Consider the following 22,301-nt stretch of genomic DNA (forward strand, 5'->3'; position numbering starts at 1 on the left):
CTGTTTTTGAACATTGTTTAATTTTCTTTTATTCTGTTAGGAATCTTTTGTGCTTAATTCATCGAATGATCGAATTTGTAGTTCGTGAAGGTCCAGCTTTTGAAGCTTTAATTATGAACAGAGAAATTAATAACCCTCAATTTAGGTAAAAATGAATACCATATGAAATTTTAAGTTACTTTTTACTGTTTAGGTGATGAGAGTTAGTGACTGTTTATTTTCAACTATTTTACTAGGTTCCTTTTTGATAACAAGGACCCAGCACATGTTTATTATAGGTGGAAGCTGTTTTCTATTCTTCAGGTAAAACAAAAGTATTTCAGTTAAGGTGATAAACTTGGGTAGTTTCAAAGTTGAAGGTGCTTATACTATTTCGGTGTTTAGGGTGATTCCCCTACAAAATGGCGGACTGACGATTTCCGGATATTTAAGAGTGGTTCGGTGTGGCATCCTCCACCTATGAATCCCTATTTGCAAGGTATGCCAGAAGACACAGAAGTTGATGTGCCTGTTGAATCAGAGGAACCAGTGAAGAAAGGGCAACTGAAGGATGAGTAAGTTAATAACTGGATTTCCAATTGACTGCCTGAAATAATCTTAGTGTAGCTGACTCTAGGAAGCTGAATAGCTGTTGCAGGTTTCTTACCAAATATTGTAATCAAATAGCATAGAATAAAAGATCAGAAACCTTAAATTACCTCAAAAATCATTTTATCTGAAGCATTCTCTCTCCATAACATTATTCGTGAACCCAGGATAGAATGGTGAGTGCTGGTACATCTTCAGTAAAATCGAGTGAGAGCATTTGCTTTGAAGTTTCTTTTCTTCACCTTTTTTAAATAATAGCAACATTTCAAGGAAATATTAGCACTATTCCCATCATGTTTTTATTTCTGTGGACATCAGATGTGATTTGTTTGTTATGTGATTTGTTTACGGTAGGCATGCACTATGCCTGAAATAGTCCCACTCTATTTAAAGTAGTACTGACATAATTTGTGATTCATTAAAACAAACTGCAGTAAGCCAAAGTACACTTCGGCTTAGTGCTAGTCAAGACTAGAATAAGTAGGTTAATCTATATACTTGATTTTAAAAATGATGTGTTGCAGCTTTGCTTGGGACCTCAGTTTAAGTAGATTTGGGTACTGCTTTGGCATGCCTTTCTGCATTTGTCATTGAACAAGGTAGAATCATTGGCTTGTTGGTAGAATAGGGGCATCCTGGCTATGGTCTTGTATGTTGAGGTGCAATACAGTTCTGTAATGGCTTACAGCCCACAGCATTGATGAAAATTTTGGTTTTGATTGCCAGATTTGTTTGAGTCTAATCTGTTCCATTTAGCACAGTGGCAGTGTCATGGGACATGATGACTGTGTTCTCAGACTGAAGAATAGGATATTTGTCTTTACAAAAACTGTGCTGATCAATCCGATCAATGCCAGATTGGAACCTCTTATCAGCTCACTTGATTTTGCTTAGTTACACAGAAGGTGTACAAAGGAGTGTTTAAAATCCAGCCTTTTGTCCAACAAATGGGACAAGTCCTTCTCCCTCATCTCCATTCAGGACCTCAAGCAGTCCTTTCAGATGAGGTGACACTTCGCCTGTGAGTCTGTTAGGATCATCAACTGTGTCCAGTGTTCTCAGTGCAGCTTCCTCTACTTCGGTGAGACTTTAGTAGATTGGGTGACTGCTTTGTCACCCAATTTCAATTCAATTTCCCATTCCGATATGTCCGTCCATAGCCTGCCTTCTACTGCCTCAATGAGATTACACACAGGTTGGAGGAGCAACACCTCCTATTCCATCTGGGTGGCCTCCAACCTGATGGCATATTCATCGATTTCTCAAACTTCACCTAATTTTTGTCTCTTCCCCTTTTCTTTCCATTCCCCTTTCTGGATCTCCTGTCACCATTTCTCTTTTCACCTGCCCATCACCTTCCTCTAGTGCCCTCCTCCCTCCCCTTCTTCCATAGTGCTCTGCCTTTCCTATCAGAGTTGTTGTTCTTCGGCCCTTCACCTCTTCCACCCATCTCCTCTCAGCATTTTATTTTATCCCCCTGCCCCACCCACTTACCTTCCCCCCGCCTCACTTGATTTCACTTATCACCTGCCAGTTTGTACCCCCTCCTCTCTCTCCACTTTCATATTCCAGCCTCTTCCCCCTCCTTTCCAGTCCTGATGATAGGCTTCAGCTCAAATCATATACTATGTATTCCCCTCCATAAATGCTGCCTGAATTTCTGAGTTCCTCCAGCACTGTGTATGTGTTGTTGAAAGTATTCACTATTTCATAATTTCATTATTTTCAAAGTAAACAAGTGGTTTATTTTGTTGCTGTGACATCAGCAATCTTTAGATAACATCGATAGTGCTACTGGAATTCAGCATTCTTCTGTTATTTCCCACTGGTTCTACTGAGTTTGCAGGAACGTTACTTTGTCCTCTTAGGTTAGGTTGCTTTGTTTTTAGGTAGCAATGTAAATACTGACCAGCATGTATTGGAACTTCAATGCATTCTTAACTTGCTACCATAATTTACTTTACATACAGATGATATTGACATAACAGCGTTTGTTACTTCTGTGTAATTGTGTATGGCGTAATAAGATTGAATCGTAGTATCTGTAGATCTGGTGGAAATCTGTAGTTTTTTCATCTGAAGGAATAATGAACTTTCTAGTATGTTACAATATTCAGTATTTTTCCATGCATTTTTTTTGGTTAGTCAATAATATATAGGGTGCATACAAAAGGAAAAATAGAGCAATGTGTGCCTGAAAATAGAGTGGCATAGGTACTGGGACTGGAGATCTATAGAAATCTGACTTGTAGACAAAAAACCACCATTACTGGAACCAGTGTGGTGAAAGTAATCAGAACTATACCCACATATTTGCTCTGCTAAATCACTTGTTACACCTAGTGTTAGCTTTCAATGACTTGTGTACAAGTGTGCTTAATATTTGTGCAGCGATAGCTTCACATTTTTTCACATTATGTTGTATGTATTTTGTTCTAACCCCTCCCATTCAGATTATCTATGTTCCTCTGAAGTCCCTTTACGTCTTCCTACTCACAATCAGACATAGTTTTGTTTTACCAGCAAATCTAGAAATAAGGTAAATGAATATCTTAGACAAAGCATTGATAAAAATTGTGAATACTGAGGTCCATGCACTGATTCCTTCATTAGTAATAGCCTGCCAACCTGAGAGCAATTCATTTATTTCTACTCTGCTTCTGTCTGACCAGTTTTTAATCCAAGTCATTATATTACCCACCCCCTTCTATTCCCGTGCAGCACCCTTATTGATTAATCTCCTGAGTGAGACATTATCAGAAATCTTTGGAAGATCAAATCAGACTACGTTCACTGTTTTCTCCTTTTTTTTCCCAATAGTGGCTTTTGGATTAGGCAAAAAAACAACTGGACTTAGTAATGATCACAAAAATAGCTGATTGTGATCAATGATTTAGTGAAATAGCAAATAGTAAAACCAGTTACATTCACTCTAAGGAGTGTAGCAGTTCAGGAAAGCCGTTAACTACCATTTTCTCAAGAGATAATTAGGAATGACAATAAAAGTTATCCTTGCCCTTAACCACACAGATCCCAGGAAATGAATAGATTTTAAAAATATTTTTTCTTTGTTCATGGAATGTGTAAGTTGTTAAAGGACCAGCATTTCTTGATAGGCTATTCTGAGGATAATTAAGCATTAAGCCGATGTTCTAAAGTCAAAGTAAATTTATTATCAAAGTACGTATATGATATCATATACTACCTTGAGATTCATTTTCTTGCAGGGTTTACAGGGGAAAAGTACAATAGAATTTATGAAAATATACATAAACAAAGACTGACAAACAACCAATGTGCAAAAGAAGATAAACTGAGCAAATAAAAAAAATTATACAGAGAATCTGAGTTGTAAAAAGCCCTTAAAAGTGAGTTTGTAGGTCGTAGAATCAGTTCAGCATGGTGATTGCAGTTATCCATGCTGGTTCAGTAACGTAATTGTTGTAGGGTAATAATTGTTCCTGAACATGGTTGTTTGGGACCTAAGACTTCTGTACCTCCTGCCGATGCTAGTAGCAAGAAGAGAGAATTGCCTTGGATAGTGGGGGGCCTAGTGTAGGCCAACTAGGTAAGAATGGCAAATTTTTTTTCCTGATGATATTAGTGAACGAAATACATTATTAATGGCAATATCATGTTTTCTTACTTGCTATTACTTATGACAGGTTTTTTCCAGATTTAACTGAGTTTAAATTCTCTGGCTGCCATGAAAAGATTTGTGTTAATGCCTCTGGATCTGTTTTACAGGCCTCAGTGCTAGTGCTGCAACTTACCCACTATACTCCTATCCTTCTACTGGTGTTGATAATTGCCAGCACAACTATATAGGTAGAAGCATAATATCTGGCATGTGGAGCCAACAGTGCATCTCTTTAATTAGTTGGATTTAAAGACTGAAAAATAATGGAAAGTACTGAAATATTAAATTATAGATGTTGTCAATTTAGTATTAAATAAGGGACTGCAGGAGAAATTGGGAAGAGAAAGAAAGAAGGGCTTATATAGAGGTTAACAGTGTAAAGGCTTTCACAAGTTGGTCATGTGCACAAACCGGCCAGCTACTTAGAAGTTCATGGTTTACCTTGTTCTTAACATGTTACTGTTCCAGTTTCCACATTAACGGTATGAATCATTTAGATATTTTTTCAGCAAAATCTGGTTTTATAGGTTTAAAAGTATACATAGAAGTGATGCATTCAGTTGCAACTCAAATATTATTGTGAAATATCCAGTCATTTCTAAGATAAACTAAAGCGAAATATTTGTAATATTCATCATTGAAGTTAAATCCAGTTTATCAGTCAAAACGGCTGTTTAAGTTAAATTTGCTGAATTATGGCACATCTTGTCAATTATGTTTTTAGATTATTGGTCCAATTTAAAGACTTTAAAGCCTAAAACACTGCCTTCCTCTAACATAATAACTTGTTTGTTTTAGGTTCCATGGTAGTGAAATTGGGATTTATTTCATGTTATGTTAATTATTTGTATTGAAAGTTGAAGTCAAGATTTAAACATGTTTAGGTATAGCTGAAATGTGTAGCTAACACACTATAAAACTTGCAGGCAAAGAGATAAATTGGAGAATATCTTGAGAGGTTTGGCACCTCATCGCAATGGTATAGGCGATGCTATGGTCTTCTGTTTGAATAATGCAGAGGCTGCAGAGGAAATAGTGGATTGTATTGCAGAATCACTGTCTATTTTACAAACTCCACTGCAGAAAAAGGTAAACTTTAAAAAGTTTATTATCTGTATACATCTGTTAAAATGCGTAAGAATTTGGTAATTATTTAGAGGCAGCTGGTACATCAGTAATTGTATACCATAAAATATTTTAACATTAATTGGTTAAAGTGGTCTGGTAAAAATAGCCTTCAGTGAGTCTGATATTTAAATATTTTTGATCATTTGTTTAGTAATTTAGACAGTGCTTGACATTGGCATTTCTTTTTCGCTTCTTTTATTTGGAAATGGCTGAGAGTAAGTGATGACTTTAGAAGTAAAGCAACTAACACAAAAATACTTCAATTTCTACTGCAGATAGCAAGATTGTACTTGGTGTCGGACATACTCTATAATTCCTGTGCCAAAGTTGCCAATGCATCTTATTATAGGAAATAGTAAGTTTTGTGTTGTTTATTGAAAGTTAAATAAATTGTTTTTGGAAAATCATTGCTTGTGCAACTTAGGTTTTCTTTTCTTTTCATAGTTTTGAAACCAAACTCCCTCAGATATTTACTGATTTACATGAAGCACATAAAGTGATTCAAGCGAGGCTTCAAGCAGAACAGTTCAAGGTATGGTTTTGTAGCAATCAAAAATTTAAAATTGAGGTAAGCTCAATAAAACCTTGTTCAAAACAGCATGGAGTGAAATTATGGGTTAACTTGCCAGCATGCTGGTGGAGGTTCCTTTGATTCCATCTGAAGCAGTGTGATCCCTTGTTGTAACATTGTCAGGTTTCTTTTCCTCCAATTTCCAATCTATTCCAGTATTTTTCAGAAAGCAAAAGTTGTGCCCACATATATTTTCTATGTGAGAAGTTAGCTACTGGGCCCAGCATGCTAAAAATAAAATGTTGGAATTACCAGTGCTGATGAAGGGCATTGGTTTGAAAAATTAAAGTTGTTTCTCTTTCCATAAATGTCTGATCTGAATATTTTCCGTTCTGTGCTCTTATTTCAGATTTCCAGCAGTAGGTTTTTGATTCCCTTGTGCTCAAATTGATTTATCTTGGGATTCTTGCATGTATCTGTGAAGAGAGAAACACTTAATTCTTTTTGCCTCCTGCTCTGATACTGTTAATTCCATTTAGCAGAGAATTCTGTCATTATTGCTTCACAATTGGTAACCAGCTCAGAAAATCTAAATTCTTCTGAATTTGCACTGGCTTGGCATCAGGCCTAGGATTTATCGGACTGTATAGCTCAGTTACATGTAGATTTTCTTAAGAGTTATTTGAAAACTGTAAGACATGGTTTTAGTGTCTTGTTTAAGTTCTATCCAGCTTTAATTGATGCAGCAATATTGGAGCATCTGGTCACTTTGCACACTGCTGTTTAAACTATTTGTATTTCGTGTTACATGAAGGATTTTAATTCCTAATAAATTTAAGGTATATTTAATAGAAATAATTTTAAATAGTCTTTTTCCGTTTGTGAAAACAGTTTTTTCTTGCTTTGTATCTGATTTTTCTTTGAGTCAATTGACTCGACCAATGATACTAGATACTAGACACTAGAGTACTACAGCACAGTACAGGCCCTTTGGCCCTCGATGTTGTGCCGACCCATATATTCCTTAAAAAAATGTACTAAGCCCACACTACCCTGTAACCCTCTATTTTTCTTTCATCCATGTGCCGGTCCAAGAGGCTCTTAAAGACACCTAATGTTTTAGCCTCCACCACCATCCCTGGCAAGTCATTCCAGGCACCCACAATGCTCTGTGTAAAAAAAAAACAAACAAACAAACAAACTTACCCCTGATGTCTCCCCTAAACTTCTGTCCCTTAGCTTTGTACATATGCCCTCTGGTGTTTGTTATTCGTGCCCTGGGAAACAGGTACTGGATATCCACCCTGTCTATGCCTCTCGTAATCTTGTAGACCTCTATCAAATCCCCTCTCATCCTTCTACGCTCCAAAAAGTCCCAGCTCTGCTAACCTTGCCTCATAAGACTTGTTTTCCAATCCAGGCAACATCCTGGTACATCTCCTCTGCACCCTCTCCATAGCTTCCACATCCTTCCTATAATGAGGTGACCAGAACCGAACACAATACTCTTAAGTGTGGTCTCATCAGAGATTTGTAGTCTTGCAACATGAACTCTCTAGTCTTGAACTCAATTCCCCTATTAATGAAGCCTAGCATCCCATAGGCCTTCTTAACTATCCTATCAACCTGTGCAGCGACCTTGAGGGATGTATGGATTTGAACCCCAAGGTCCCTCTGTTCATCCACACTCTTAAGTAACCGACCATTAACCCTGTACTCAGCCTTCTGGTTTGTCCTTCCAAAATGCATCACCTCACACTTAGCCAGATTGAACTCCATCTGCCACTTTTCTGCCCAACCCTGCATCCTGTCTATATCCTCTTTTAACCTTTGACAACCTACAGCTCCATCCACAACTCCTCTAATCTTCGTGTCATCCGCAAACTTACCCATCCTTCCGCCTCTTCATCCAGGTCATTTGTAAAAATCACAAAGAGCAGGGGTCCCAGGACAGATCCTTGCGGCACTCCACTAGTCACTGACCTCCAGGCAGAATACTTTCCTTGCACTACTACCCTCTGCTTTCTTCCTTTAAGCCAATTTTTTATCCAAACAGCCAAGGTTCCACTGATCCCATGCCTGATGACTTTCTGGATGAGTCAAATGCCTTGCTAAAATCCATGTAGACAACATCTACCAACCTACCCTCATCAACTTCTTTTGTTACCTCTTCAAAAAACTCAATTAGGCTCGTGAGGCACGACCTTCCCTTCACAAAGCCATGTTGACTATCCTTGAGTAGACTGTACTTCTCTAAGTGCTCGTAGATCCTATTCTTAAGAATACTTTCCAATAGTTTGCAGACCACCAACATAAGACTCTCTGGTCTATTGTTCCCAGGATTCTCCCTGTTACCTTTTTTAAACAAGGGAACTATATTTGTCATTCTCCAATCCTCCGGCACCTCCCCTGCAGCCAAAGAGGATTCAAAGATCATAGCTACTGCTCCAGCGAACTCTTCTCTCACTTTCCACAGCAACCTGGGGTATATCACGTCCGGCCCTGGGGACCTATCAATCTTGATGTTTTTAAGAAGATCCAACATTACTTCTTCCTTAATCTCCACATTGTCCAGCACACAGGCCTGTTCTACTTCGACCTCACCCTGATCAAAGTCCTTTTCACTTGTGAATACTGAAGCGAAGTATTCATTTAGGACCTCCCCAACCTCCTCCGCCTCCGGGCACATGTTGCCTTCTTTACCCTTTAGCGGCCCCACCTTCATTCTTGTCATCCTTATGTTCTTCACATACACATAGAACCCCTTGGGGTTCTCCTTATCCTACATGCCAAGGGGTCTCATGCCCCCTTTGAGCTCTCCTAAGTCCTTTCTTAAGCTTCTTCCTGCCTACCCTATTTTTGTCATGAGCCCCTCCTGCTTCCTGCTTGTATCTAACATATGCTTCCTTCTTCCTCCTGACGAGTTGTCTCACGTGTTTCGTCAGCCACGGTTCCCTTTTCCTACGATTTTTTTCTTGTCTCAGTGGGACAACCCTATCCTGAACCAAGCACAAGTGGTCCCTAAACTTCCTCCACATTACTTCTGTGCTTTCACCCTTGAACATCTGTTTCCAATTTACTCTCGCTAGTTCCTGCCTCATCCCTTCATAGTTAGCCCTTCCCCAGTTAAGCACTTTCCCATTTTGTCTGTTTTTATCCTTTTTCATAGCTATGCTGAAGCTAAGGGAGTTGTGGTCACTGTCACCAAAATACTCCCCCACCAAGAGGTCTGCCACCTGACCAGGTTCATTACCCAGAACTAGATCCAGTATGGCCTCTTGTCTCGTCGGCCGGTCTACATACTGTGTCAAGAATCCTTCTTGAACACACCTGACAAATTCAGCCCTATCTATTCCCCTTGCCAGTCAATATGAAGGAAGTTGAAATCACCCATAACTACAGCCCTGTATTTCCTGCACCATTCTAAAATCTGCCTGCTTATCTGCTCCTCGGTGTCCCGAGGGCTATTTGGGGGCCTATAGACTACTCCCAGCATAGTGATTGATCCCGTCCTATTTCTGACTTCCACCCACACCGACTCGGTGGATACTCCCTCTGCAGCATCCTCCCTTTCTATAGCTGTAATACTATCCCTGACCAGTAATGTTACTCTCCCCCCCCCCCCACTTTCTACCTCCCATCCTATTCCTTTTAAGACACCTAAACCCCGGTACCTGCATCAGCCAATCCTGCCCTTCCTCCAGCCAAGTTTCAATAACGGCAACAATATCGTAGTTCCAGATATTGATCCATGCTGTAAGTTCATCCCCTTTATTCCTAATACTCCTAGCATTGAAATAGACACATTTCCACCCCTGTAACTGGCTACATTAATGTTTTGTCCCCTGTCTGTCTCCTCATCAACTCAGAACACATAGCATCATACCCTTGTCCTTCTACCCTAATCTCTGCACTCACATTCTGATTCCCACCCCCCTGCCAAACTAGTTTAAACCCTCCCCAACAGCTCTAATGATGATTGCACTGTGGTTTAAGCAGAATGTTCCTTTAGCTGGCAGATAATGCATTATAAAGAACTTGTTTCTCCATGGCTGGTTTTGGCAATACTCAACTAAAAGTATATATGGGGATAAAATTGATTTTTAAGACCTTTCATTTTGTTTTCCTTTAGCAAAAGATAATGTCATGTTTTAGAGCATGGGAAGACTGGGCTGTTTATCCAGAGCCTTTTCTCATTAGGCTACAGAATTTATTCCTTGGACTCATAAAAGTAGATAATGATGGATTGGAAAGGCCAATGGTACGTACTGATAATCTTTTTGTTAATATTGATAAATGAAGAATTAGTATCCTTTCAAGTTATTTTCTGTGTACTGTAAGTAATGCTGTCACACTGTCATTTTGAGCTAGGACTTCACTGATGGATATTCATTGCACGGCCACGTAAGTCCAAATGTTTCCTCTAAGGCAGTGGTCCCCAACCACCGGGCTGTGGACTGGTATCAGGCCGCAAAGCATGTGCCACCGGACCGCGAGGAAACGATATGGGTCAGCTGCACCTTTCCTTATTCCCTGTCATGCACTGTTGAACTTGATCACGCCCCCCACCCTCCCATTGGCCGGTCTGCAAGAACATTGTCAATATTAAACCGGTCTGCGGTGCAGAATAGGTTGGGGACCCCTGCTCTAAGTGATACAAACTAATTATAAATCCATTGCTCATTCTCAACTGTGATCAGATACAGATTCCTGAGATGGGTGATTTAATTGTATATATAGCTAGACATCAAATCTTGAATATTTTGTCAACCAAAAAAATTATGCCAGATAAACACCAGTCCATGGCAAGCGATAGCTTCGGACCTGCTGCTGTGTGTTTGTGGTTTGAACACAGTTTTGAATGGTCAGCACTGCCTATCCATTGGGGTCTGTTGCTCTATAGTGTGGCATTTGCTAAGGGTTCATCACTTTTTTTGAGGTATTGAAATATTCTGGTTGCTGATGTTTGAATTGAAGGCTGTTTGTTCAGTCTGGTTTGGGCGCTGTGGATACGTGGATAGTTTATTTGCTGACTACGTTTATTGAATTGAATATCTCTGATGATGTGGGTGAACAAACAAGTTAATTGCGAGTTATACAACTAGAGAAAGTAACATGAATGTATTGAAGCATATTGGTGCCAACGACCCTGCATTTGGGGCTTGCAAGAGAAAAATTAAAGCTGAAGCTAAGGCTAATCTTATTAAAATCCTTCAAAAGGAGTTTGAAACAAATGTAAACAAAATGTTGGTATTGAATAGAAAATTACATCCACCTGCATGTAAGAGGCTCTTTCTTGGGTACCTATCAAATTTGAAGACGTGAATGCTCTTCAAGACAACTGTCTTTTTCTTAGAGGCTGTTGTAATGCCATGGAAGAAGTGCAGTACAGGTGTGAGCTGGGCATGCCTGCTAATATGTTGATTGTCGTAAAGAAATTGCCCTATATGCTTACGAATACATTGAGAACGGTGGTCTGTAAACTGCAAGAAAGGCACAAATGTAAGATTACTTTCACTGACATTGATTTTACAGAAAGGCAAGTAAGGTTGCTACACACCCAGTGTTCGGGAATATACATGATGCTACATCGCTGGCAATAAGCAATTTTGTTCTAAGGCTAAAGCACGCAGCTTTGCCACTAATGTGGCCACTGTGAGAAGTAAAGTGAAAACTGAGCCTGGAACTAATGGAAGGGAATGGTTTCGTCAGGCAAAAGGGTTTGTTTGTTCTGCAGGGGTGAACCACATTAGATTTTTCTTTTGGAGAAAATGGCGTGTAGGAGAAGCTACCCTTCTTGAAGGAAAATGGTGTCTCCTTTGGCTGTTTGTGTACAAGATACATCTGCAAGAATTGTAGGAAGCATCTTTCATGCAAGGTATGCTGAGGCAAGCATCCCAGTGTATTCACTCTGATGAAAAGGGTGCAGGATCAAAAGAAGCTGTGAAAAAATCAGACTCATCAGTGAGTCATGCTTTGTTATCTAATGGTCTTACAGGGGCTGGCGATCGTGATTGTAAATTTCTTATAGTTCCAGTACAAGAGAAGTCTAAGAAGAGTAACAAGACAGTGGTTACTTGTGCCTTTCTAGATCAAAGTACAGCAGTATTCTTCACATTGGGCCTCGTGAACAAGCTCAACCTCACAGAAAAATTGATATGCATCCTCTTATTCAATGTGGGTGAAGAAAAGGTCATGAGTACCTACATTGGTTCAGGATTGGAAGTGGCAGGCTTAAATAGTAAAAACTATTGTGAACTACCTAATATCTATATGCAGAAAAGTTTGCCTGTCCACAAATGGAACATTCCTCGACAGAGGAATTTCCAGAGATGGTCTCACCTGAAGCATGTCAGAGATTGATTCAGAAATTAAGCTACTGATAGAGACAAATGTGGCTGAAGCTGTTGCAACTGAATCATAGTTTTAATATGGACCCTATGCAATTAGAACAAAGTTGGTTTGGACTGTGAATGGATCACTGAAAGGAAACCATGGTGATAGAAGAGACTGTGCATAAGCAGGGCTGACAGTTAACAGGGTATAAGTTTTGAACTTTGATGAGCTTTAGCAGCGGAAGTTGAAGACAGTCCCTGACTGCAGTCAGGATGAACAACCTGGTTTGTCAAGAGAAGGTCACAAGTTAATAGAGCTGGTTGCGAATTCTGCAGAACAGGTGGATGACCATTACCAGATTAGTTTACCTTTAACAAAGAAAAAGGTTAGCATGCCAACTAACAAGAAGATTGTTGAACAGTGTGCTCTAAACCTAAGGAAGAGGTTTAAGAAGGATTTTTCATTTCACACTGATGACACAGCTTTCATGAAAGATGTCCTCCAAAAGTTATACTGAAAAAGTGCCAGCAGAGGATCTGGAATGCAGTGATGGGAAAGTCTGGTGTATTCCATATCATGGTGTTTATCACCCTAGAAAAAGGAAACTTTGTGTTGTGTTTGTGTCTGTGGAATGACTTTTCAAGTAATACCACTTAGTGCTCAGCTTTTCCAGGTCTTGCTAGTTCACTGATTAATGTCATAACCAGATTCAGAAAAGAACCAGTGGTAATCATGGCAAATATTGAAGTAGTTTCATCAGGTTAAAGTACCTGTGGAAGATGCAGATACACTGAGGTTTCTCCGGTGACTTCAGCCAAGATACGGTGGAGTTTAGAATGTTGGTACATCTCTTTGGAGCAACTTCATTACTAAGCTATGCCAACTTCGCTGTTAGGAAATGCACAGAAGATAATGAAGAACAGTTTAGCTGCATGACAGTAGATAAGGTTTTGCATTGCTTCTGTTTTGATGACTGCCTTTTGTCAGTGACCTCTAAGGAAGAAGTGGTGTTTCTCTGTCGTGACCTTGTATCCATTTGTGCTAGAGGTGGCTTTTGACTCATAGTGGATAAGCAACAGTCATAGTGTACTAGCTGTGATACCAGAAAACGGAGCAAAAGAAAGGCATGAAGGAGAGAGTGCTGGGGTAGGCAGTGTGCATTCAATCTGATACTTTCAAGTTTAAGATCACGACAAGATAGACCACTCAGCAGAAGAGGGATCCTCTCCATAATTAGTTCCATCTGTGATCCTTTAGGAATCTTGAGTCCGGTAGTGTTATCTGCTCAGAAGATCCAACAACATCTATGTAAGACAGGAACACTCACAATGCGCTGGAGGAACTCAGCAGGTCAGTCAGCATCAGTTGAAAGGATTAGTCGACGTTTCGGGCCGAAACCCTTTGTCAGGACTGAAGGAAGAACTTTGAGGAGGGTTTGAAGAATGCTGGTAGTTGAAAGAAACAGTAATTTTAAAGACAAAGGGGTGGGGGAGGGGAAGCAGGGAGGTGATTGGCAGGAGAAGATGCAAAGTAGTAGAAGGAGGCGGAACTATGAGAGAAGTGATGTGAAATAGGGTTAGGGGAAAGGAGGGGGAGGGAATTACCGGAAGTTGGAGAATTCTATGTTCATACCAAGGGGCTGGAGACTACCTAGACAGTATATGAGGTGTTGCTCCTCCAACCTGAGTTTAGCCTCATCATGCAGTAGAGGAGGCCATGTATGGACATATCTGAATGGGAATGGGAAGCAGAGTTGAAGTGGGTGGCTACCGGGAGATCCTGTCTGTTGTGGCAGACGGAGTGGAGGTGCTCGACGAAGCGGTCCCCCAATCTGCGTCGGGTTTCACCGATGTAGAGGAGGCCGCACCAGGAGCACTGGATGCAATAGATGACCCCAACAGACTCACAAGTGAAGTGTTGCCTCATCTGGAAGGACTGGTTGGGGCCCTGAATGGTGGCAAGAGAGGAGGTGTAGGGACAGGTGTAGCACTTGTGCTTGCAAGGATAAGAGCCAGGTGGGAGATCCATGGGGAGGGATGTGTGGACCAGGGAGTCCCTTCCCATTCCCATTTGGATATGTCCATACATGGCCTCCTCTACTGCCATGATGAGGCTAAACTCAGGTTGGAGGAGCAACACCTCATATACTGTCTAGGTAGTCTCCAGCCCCTTGGTATGAACATAGAATTCTCCAACTTCCGGTAATTCCCTCCCCCTCCCTTCCTCTATCCCTATTTCACATCACCTCCCTCATAGTTCCGCCTCCTTCTACTACTTCGCATCTTCTCCTGCCAATCACTTCTCTGCTTCCTCTCCCCCACCCCTTTGTCTTTAAAATTACTGTTTTTTTCAACTACCAGCATTCTTCAAACCCTCCCCAAAGTTCTTCCTTCAGTCCTGACGAAGGGTTTCGGCCCGAAACGTCGACTAATCTTTTCAACTGATGCTGACTGACCTGCTGAGTTCCTCCAGCGCATTGTGAGTGTTCCTTTGACAACAGCATCTGCAGATTATTTTGTGTTTGTAAGACAGGGAGGGCTTGGCTGGAATGACATTAGCTGCTCGTGAGTGGTTAAGCTGGCTGGAAAAGCTCTGCCAGTTGGAAGACTTCGAGGTTGTTAGATGTTTGAAACCCCTGGATTTTGGATAAGTTACTGCTGCACAGTTACACCACTTTACAGACTCAAGTGAAGAGTTGCACGTTCAGCTTCAGGACTCTGTTTTGGACCAGTAGTACCTGATATACTAAAGCATATCAAGAATGAAACTTCCAGGTTCCAAACCTTCGTTGCAAGCAGTGTTTCAGAAATTCTTAAGGTCTTGCAAGCATCTCAATGGAGGTATGTAAACACTTCAAACAACTGGATAGATGCGGCCTCTAGACCGTTGAAGGTGAAAGCATTATTGAAGAATGAGACGTGGATGTCAGGGCTTCAGTATCTTCCTCAGCCTGAAAGCAAATGGCCTGTGAATCTTAATCATTCTGGAGACCTGCTAGATGATCCGGAAGTCAGGAGGAGTGTTACTGTGAATGCCATGCAGATTGAAGAGGAGGTGGATATGGTAACATGTATAATCCATCATTCTTGTTTTTACCTATCTGAGGAAAACAGTGGCTTGCATTCTTACATTTAAGAACTTGGTCTTGTTTCTTGGTTGGAAGAGGAAGCAAGTGAACATTGCTCTTGCTCATTCTGAATGGATGAAGAGAGAGAGAGATTGAGAATGAGAAGGCCAAAGGTCACATCAGCTGAGATTATCTCTCAGTGAAGGAGCTCAGAAAGGCTGAAAGGAAATCATTGAAGTTTGCCGAAGAAAGAGATTTCAAGATGAGTTCTCAATTTTGCCAAAGGGAGAAAGTGTGAGAAGGAACAGCCATATTTTCAAGCTCAATCCAGTACTTAAAGATTTTTTTTGAGTTGGTGGATTGCTTAATAGGGCAGCCATGCCTGTAGAGTCTAAACATCCAGTTATACTGGCCAAGGATCTTTAAATCTTAGACCTCATTCTGAGGCAGGTATATGAAAGGTGGGAAATGGTGGCCGTAACCACAGATTGCCCCAAAATATTGGATTCCCAGTGCTAGTACAACTAGAAGAAGAATCCTGTCTAATTCTGTTGTTGTTGACAGTTGCACACAGCTCCAGGATGCCAACACATGGCAGATCTACTTCTGGACAGGGTCTCTCCAGATGAACCTCCATTTACATGTGTAGGAGTGGACCACTTTGGACTTTTAGAGGTGATGGGCAGGAGTACCATCTTCTTTAGACAGATTCCTTTGTTAATGCACTTTGACGCTTTATAGCAAGACAAGGACAACTGCACTCTGATAATGCGTCAAACTTTGTTGGAGCCGAGCGCCATTGAGAAGTGGAATCATTGATGTCTTTCTTCACAAAGGAATTAAATGGATTTTTAACCCCCCCCTCACCCCAGTTGGTTCCTCCCACAGAGGAACATGGGAGAGAGTGATCAGGTCTGTGTGAAAGGTTCTCAATTCCACCATGAAGGAACAGAATCTAGATGAAGATTGTTCCCACACATTCCCTTTGGTAAGTAGAGGCTGTTATCAATGCTTGTTCAATTACGAAAGCATCCTCTAATCCCAATGATTTGGAAACACTAATACCCAAACCTTTGTTGTTTCTGAAGGCCTCACCATCCTTACCACCAGGACAGTACCAAAAGGAAAACATTTATGGTCATTGTATATGGAAGCAGGTCCAATACATGCCAAACTTGTTTTGGAAATGGTGGGTCAAGGAGTATTTACCACACTTCCAGGAATGACAGAAATGGTCAGGTATAAAACACAATTTCCTCCTAGGAGACATTTTGCTGATAATTGGCGATAACCCTTCGAAACTCCTAGTCATTCACGTCTTTCCGGACAAATGAGGATTTGTGCGGCTGGTGCACATGAAGACCAAGATCAGCTGTCTGGACAGGCCTGTAACCAAAATCTATCTTCAGGGGAGGCAGAGGTTTGAGGAGCCTCTGCTCTTAAAGCTTCATGACTTTCACTTGGCTTATCGGTTTGACAGAGAATAGTGGTAAAGATCACTGTGTTCTGGGCTAAGTGCTGGTAATTCTGGCCTAGGTGACTGTTGCATGACCTGACTGGAAGAAGAAAGAGGACATTTGTATAAATGTTAGATGCTTCTCCTTGAAGATTCCATGTCTCCTATTTTAGTAGTATGTACTTGTAATTATTATAGTGTAATAATTAAGCGGCTGGGATGTAGGAGACTTGTATCTATTTCTGTCTGTATTGTATTTTCTTGTGCATTTATTATGGTATCTGTCACGTGGGTTGGGGCGAAGTAGAAGTAAATGAGTATAGTTATATATTCTCGCTTTGTCTTAGCTTAATTAATCTAATGGAGAGGGGTTGAGCTGCAGAGAATACAAGTCTTTTTGTGACCCCCAACTTTGCTTAATTATGCTTAAATACATATTGAATGCTAATTCTGATATTGCTAATTAGAATGCTTAGTTACACTAATTTGAACATTAAGATTGCTATATCGCTAATTTAGTTTTGTTTATCTTTGCTGGCTTAATAATAAATGATTGCACATACCTTTTTCGACTTTGGAACTTTGTTATTTGGAAACGCATCATCATACAGTGTTGTTCTCCTGGCTCAGTGTCTTAGCAGGTTTAGTTTGTTTTAAAGTAACTGCTACACTATCTATAAACTAATTAGGTATTCTAAAATTGATAGGTGTTAATAAAAATTTCCCGATACCTGTTCTAAGTTTAGTTTCCACCAATTTCTACTTGTATCTCTGCATTTCAATTTATTTATTTATTTTTTGGTGCACGTAAGTAACAAAGACTTGTCTGATGTGCTTCTATCACACCTTGAATTGCCAGATAAAAGTTTGTTACCTCCCCACACTTCCTTTGTAGTACTTCAATGTTGTAATCATATTAGTCTCAGACCAAATCAATTGACTGGTGCTCCCAGAATCAAGCAACATATTCATTATTGCTATCACGCTGTCTGCTTTCCATTATCCCAATTCTCTGGCCCTGACCTGCTGAGTTCTTCCAGCATTTTGTGTGTGTTGCTTTGGATTTACAGCATCTGCAGAATTGCTCATGTTTAAACTTCAGACATGATTATTTTCTCAAGTGAACATACAAGTTTCCATTTAACTGCTTTACAAGGGATTATTTCTATTGTCTTGGCCTATGTTTATCTCTGTCAACATTTTCTGAATCAGATTAGCTGGGTGCTATCGCTGCTATTTATTGGATCTTACTATGTTCAGATGGGCACACAATATTTTCAACTTTACATTGGTGAATATACTTAAGGAGTACTTAGCAACCTCTGAAGTACTTTGGAAAGTTTTCACAGTTGAAAAACACTGTATAAATACATTTTCTTTATTTCCCTCCCTTCCTAATTCCCCCATTTCCTATCTATCAGAGTACATATCATTAACAAGTTCCTTCCTCACTATTCCTGCAGACTTCCATCATCTTCTACAGTTTTCACTCCAACATTCTGTTCCAGAATCTTTTCCTCCTGCACGCCTGAGCCAACATCCTCAACATGAATCCATTGAGTGTTTGTACTCAAAACTTAATGGGTTTTTACCCCTGCTATGAAATCACTTCCTTTGGATTATTGAAGCATAAAACTGAAGCTGAGCAAATAACTACATGAGCCTTTCATGAACGTGTAGATGTTAAAATGCTGAAGGATCAGATATGGGTATAGAATCTCAATCCAAAGGTAATTTTCATAAATACAATCTCACTTATGCAGATTTATAAATCAGTATTTGCAGGTCTCCGTCTATCAATATGCTACAGACCCAGACAATGCACAAAAGTACCATGTCAGTGTTGCAGAGCCTTAGAAACTATTATTTCAAAAGTGCTGTTTCAGTCTAAGGATTCCTGACTTACAACTTGCCATGTCCCTAATTATGTTGCCTATTTTATATTTGACCAAATTAGTACTAGCCTTCCACAATCTCCCTTCTAAAATGGTACATATTGTGTCTACATACAAGGAAACTTGAAGTATTCATCTGTATGATGTTTATCATTGCATTTTCATTTATTCTCTATGTTGCTATAATGTGTGTTTATTAAGGTGCACGACGATGTGGATGGAACACCAATTGATAGTGACCCCATTGCTTCATTAGATGATGTTGATGGATTGCCAATTGATGGAATTCCACTAGATGGAGCACTGTTAGATGACATTGATGGGATTCCTTTGAAATCAATTGATGACCTTGATGGCATGCCAAGTAAGCACAATGATAATATTGATAGAACAGACGTACTATGGATAGAACTCTGTGGACACGTGAAGATTTATTCTTTTGGATTTTATTGGTTTTATTATATCTAGTGTTATGAGTTACAATGCTCCATTTTACATTAAATCCAAAGCTCTAAGGTAACTCGTAACATATGCAACTCTAGTATCATATTGTGCTATTTTAAGTGTTTTTTTTGGAAAATGTAATATTACTAAACCTTTTAAGATTTACTGAATGAAAAATTATTTGAACAGTTAAAGACATTTTTGAATTCTGTTTCTGTTGAACATCTTACAATTGATTTTATATTTACAAGCATTCATTGGCATAGATTTGATACATCTGTGATGTATTACTGATTTCTGTTATGGAGCAGTTTCAGAAAGGTCATTTGGCTTGTACTGGATCCACCACGCTTCACAAATTCCCTGCTGCTGTGCCCACCTGCCTGCCATGACCTAATCCAGATGTAGAAGGTTATTTTATAAACCAGAATGTGCCAGGAGTGATGACGACTGGGCCCTGGGTAGAAAACCCTCACCCTGACATTTTGGCAGCTTGCTTTTGCCAAACCCCTTTAAACTAGACTCTGGTTACCAATAAGTTCTAGTTGTTAAAGGATGTTTTGTTACAATAAATTTGAATTACCTAAATGTAATTTATGTCCTGATTTCAATTAAAAATACTAAACTATGATTAAATTAAGTATACCTCTTGCCTGAAATCCACTTTAATCTGAGGTGGTTGAGTGGGGTTACACAAGTTATACCAAGCATAATTGGTGTAAAGCTGAGGGACCAGATTCAAAGAGCTTTCAGACTATGTGCTGTTAGCAGCTATGCTCCTTTGATTCATTGTACAAGGGTAAAAGTTGAAGATGAGCTGGACAGCAAGATGGAAGTACTCAGCACTTCTTGACGGAACTGGTAAGAAGTGAGCATGAGCAGCCTAATGTCTCTCCCTAACATTTTTTCCATATACCTTGCATTAGGGTGGCATTTTCTTTTTATCTCTGGACACCAAAGCTTATATAGAATTTATGAAATTAACTTTGTCACCGGGAAGTTAGGAGTTAATGTTTGCATCATGGTTCCGAAAACGGAAACGAAACATTGATCAGGTAATAAGACATCAAGCAAGTGCCAGCATGGATACATGGCAGAGAAACAAAAGCTGGTTTTATTTTACCTCATTGCACTCGAAGCCCAGATGCTCTAATCAATTTGATCTTTTGGTGGTCATTTGAGAAATATTTTGTTTTATTCCCTAGTGGATGAAATTATAGTTACTAAAAAGGAAGAACCATTCTTAAAAATTGCTCCTTCAAAATGGGAAACTGTGGATGGATCTGAGTTGGAAGCTCATGGTATGAATTCTTAATTTATCACTTTTGATGTTGACTAAATGTCAATATGCACTATCACAGATCAATCTGGATTTTATTATTACTGTTATTAAGCCTGACTAGAATTCAAGGAATGGAATAAAACTCTCAGGTCTTAATGTGAGTAGCTATATTTTAAATAATTCTAGATATTTTGTCATAAAATTTCTATTTGGAAAATTTCTGTTTGCAAATTATTAAGCATGAGTTTAAATTAAGACACAAGAGACTGAAGATGCTGGAATCAGGAGCAAAAAAACAGACTACTGAAAGATATCAGTGAGTCAGGCAGCATCTGTGGTGGGAATCTGCAGTCCAGATGAACATTGACAGTTCTTCTCCTCCATCGATAGATTTAAATTAAATAATTAAAAATTGGTTAGATTTTTAAAAAATGAATTGATCTTCAGTTTGGAATGCTGAAATTAAGTGGAGTTTATCAATGTTTGGAATCTTTATTCAGAGAAATAAAATTAAAAATATATAGATTGTAATGATGCTTATTAATCCTGTTATTCTTTCACTGAACAATTCTGTTTGGCCAATGAAGTATGAAAATGTGAATTTTACCTTTGTAGCAATTACCACATCAAAATGGGATCTTGATCATGCAGAGTCAGAAGAAAAGGATGAGATTCAGTAAGTTGGTTCTAGCTTACTATTTTAGGGACTTATAGATTCTTAACTGCAGGATATGTCACTTGCACTTGTAACTTTGCTTTACAAATAGTTTATAGATCAGCCATACACAATAACTGATGATTCTGAATTAAATTGGCTAAACTACAATCCTGGTTTAGTTTCTGAGTGTGATGCTGAAACATTTAGTGCTAAAAAAGTATTATAATTGATGAACAAGAATATAAGATAAACATAATAAGTTTAAAGTAGATAACCATCATTGGAATATGAATATTCCTCTACCAGTAGACCTTTGTTAATTTCTGACCAGATTTTGACATCCCTTCACATGCTGTTGAAGTTGTCTGGCTGTGTTTTTATTTGTTGAAATCAGAATTATAGACCATTCTTTGGTTTGAGTTTTACTGAAACCATTCTTTTCAGTACCAAATAATAATCTCTCACTTGCATTATTGGTACAGTTGCTACTTTTTGACTTAGTTTTCAAGTTTCTTGACCCCTCTATCAAACTGGAAAAGACTTGGAGGCCATTTATTCAACATTTTCATATGATGTAATTTGACCATTTCCAAACTTATTTTACTTCTTTGTAATGTTGGTTGAGAGGAACGGAGTCGTCGACACTAAGGCTTTCTTTTTTCTCTTTGTTTACGATGTTACCAAACAACCCACATATTTTTTTTAAGTTTAGTTGATTAATTCTGTTTAGTTTTTTTTGGGGGGGGTTCCTTTTTCATGATTTTTTAAAAGATATTTTTCTTTGTTTTATAGTATTCATCCGTATGCTATATGATTGGGAGTTTTATTATTTAAGTGTTATCTGGCTTTATAATCACTTATGTTAATTTTAATTATAACAAAGTATTCCCAGTAACTTTGTACTACTACCATATTATGTTTGTTTCTATGAAATTAATAAAAAGATTGAAAATAGAGTTTTCAAGTTTCATTTGGTATGTCTTTAATGCAGTTGTGTCAGTTGTTTAAATAACTGGGTATTTAACCAAGTTATAACTAATCTGAGTTTTGCAGCAGAGCCAAGCTTGATTGATCTTTTGAAACTGTTGAGTTTGCAACAGATTGTCAGCCTCTATGTAGTTGCTGATGCTCTGTTTCTACTGCTGTTGATGAAGAACGAATTTGCTATAGGACATGGTCAAGGATATCAGGCCTGTAAATATGGTCTTAATATGAGCAACTCTATGTCCATTAGTGTAAATGTACTGTTAATTGATAACGTTTGAATGTTTAATAATAAAATCACAATTTAACAAT

General features: G+C 39.1%; 1 protein-coding gene across 2 annotated transcripts in view; it reads left to right on the plus strand.

Annotated features, from left to right (window-relative positions):
- The window catches only part of LOC134352893 (U2 snRNP-associated SURP motif-containing protein-like), a 99,542-nt gene that overhangs the window by 43,263 nt on the left and 33,978 nt on the right, over positions 1–22,301 (plus strand). For both annotated transcript variants that reach the window (XM_063060475.1, XM_063060474.1), the window contains 10 exons: positions 41–145; positions 237–303; positions 385–554; positions 5,155–5,317; positions 5,632–5,711; positions 5,801–5,888; positions 10,000–10,128; positions 18,823–18,985; positions 20,271–20,366; positions 20,963–21,023. In XM_063060475.1, the coding sequence (XP_062916545.1) occupies positions 41–145; positions 237–303; positions 385–554; positions 5,155–5,317; positions 5,632–5,711; positions 5,801–5,888; positions 10,000–10,128; positions 18,823–18,985; positions 20,271–20,366; positions 20,963–21,023 (1,122 nt within the window). The remainder of the gene's footprint in view (positions 1–40; positions 146–236; positions 304–384; positions 555–5,154; positions 5,318–5,631; positions 5,712–5,800; positions 5,889–9,999; positions 10,129–18,822; positions 18,986–20,270; positions 20,367–20,962; positions 21,024–22,301) is intronic.

Source organism: Mobula hypostoma, chromosome 10, assembly GCF_963921235.1.
Source record: "Mobula hypostoma chromosome 10, sMobHyp1.1, whole genome shotgun sequence".
In the NCBI taxonomy this organism is placed as follows: Eukaryota; Metazoa; Chordata; class Chondrichthyes; order Myliobatiformes; family Myliobatidae; genus Mobula; species Mobula hypostoma.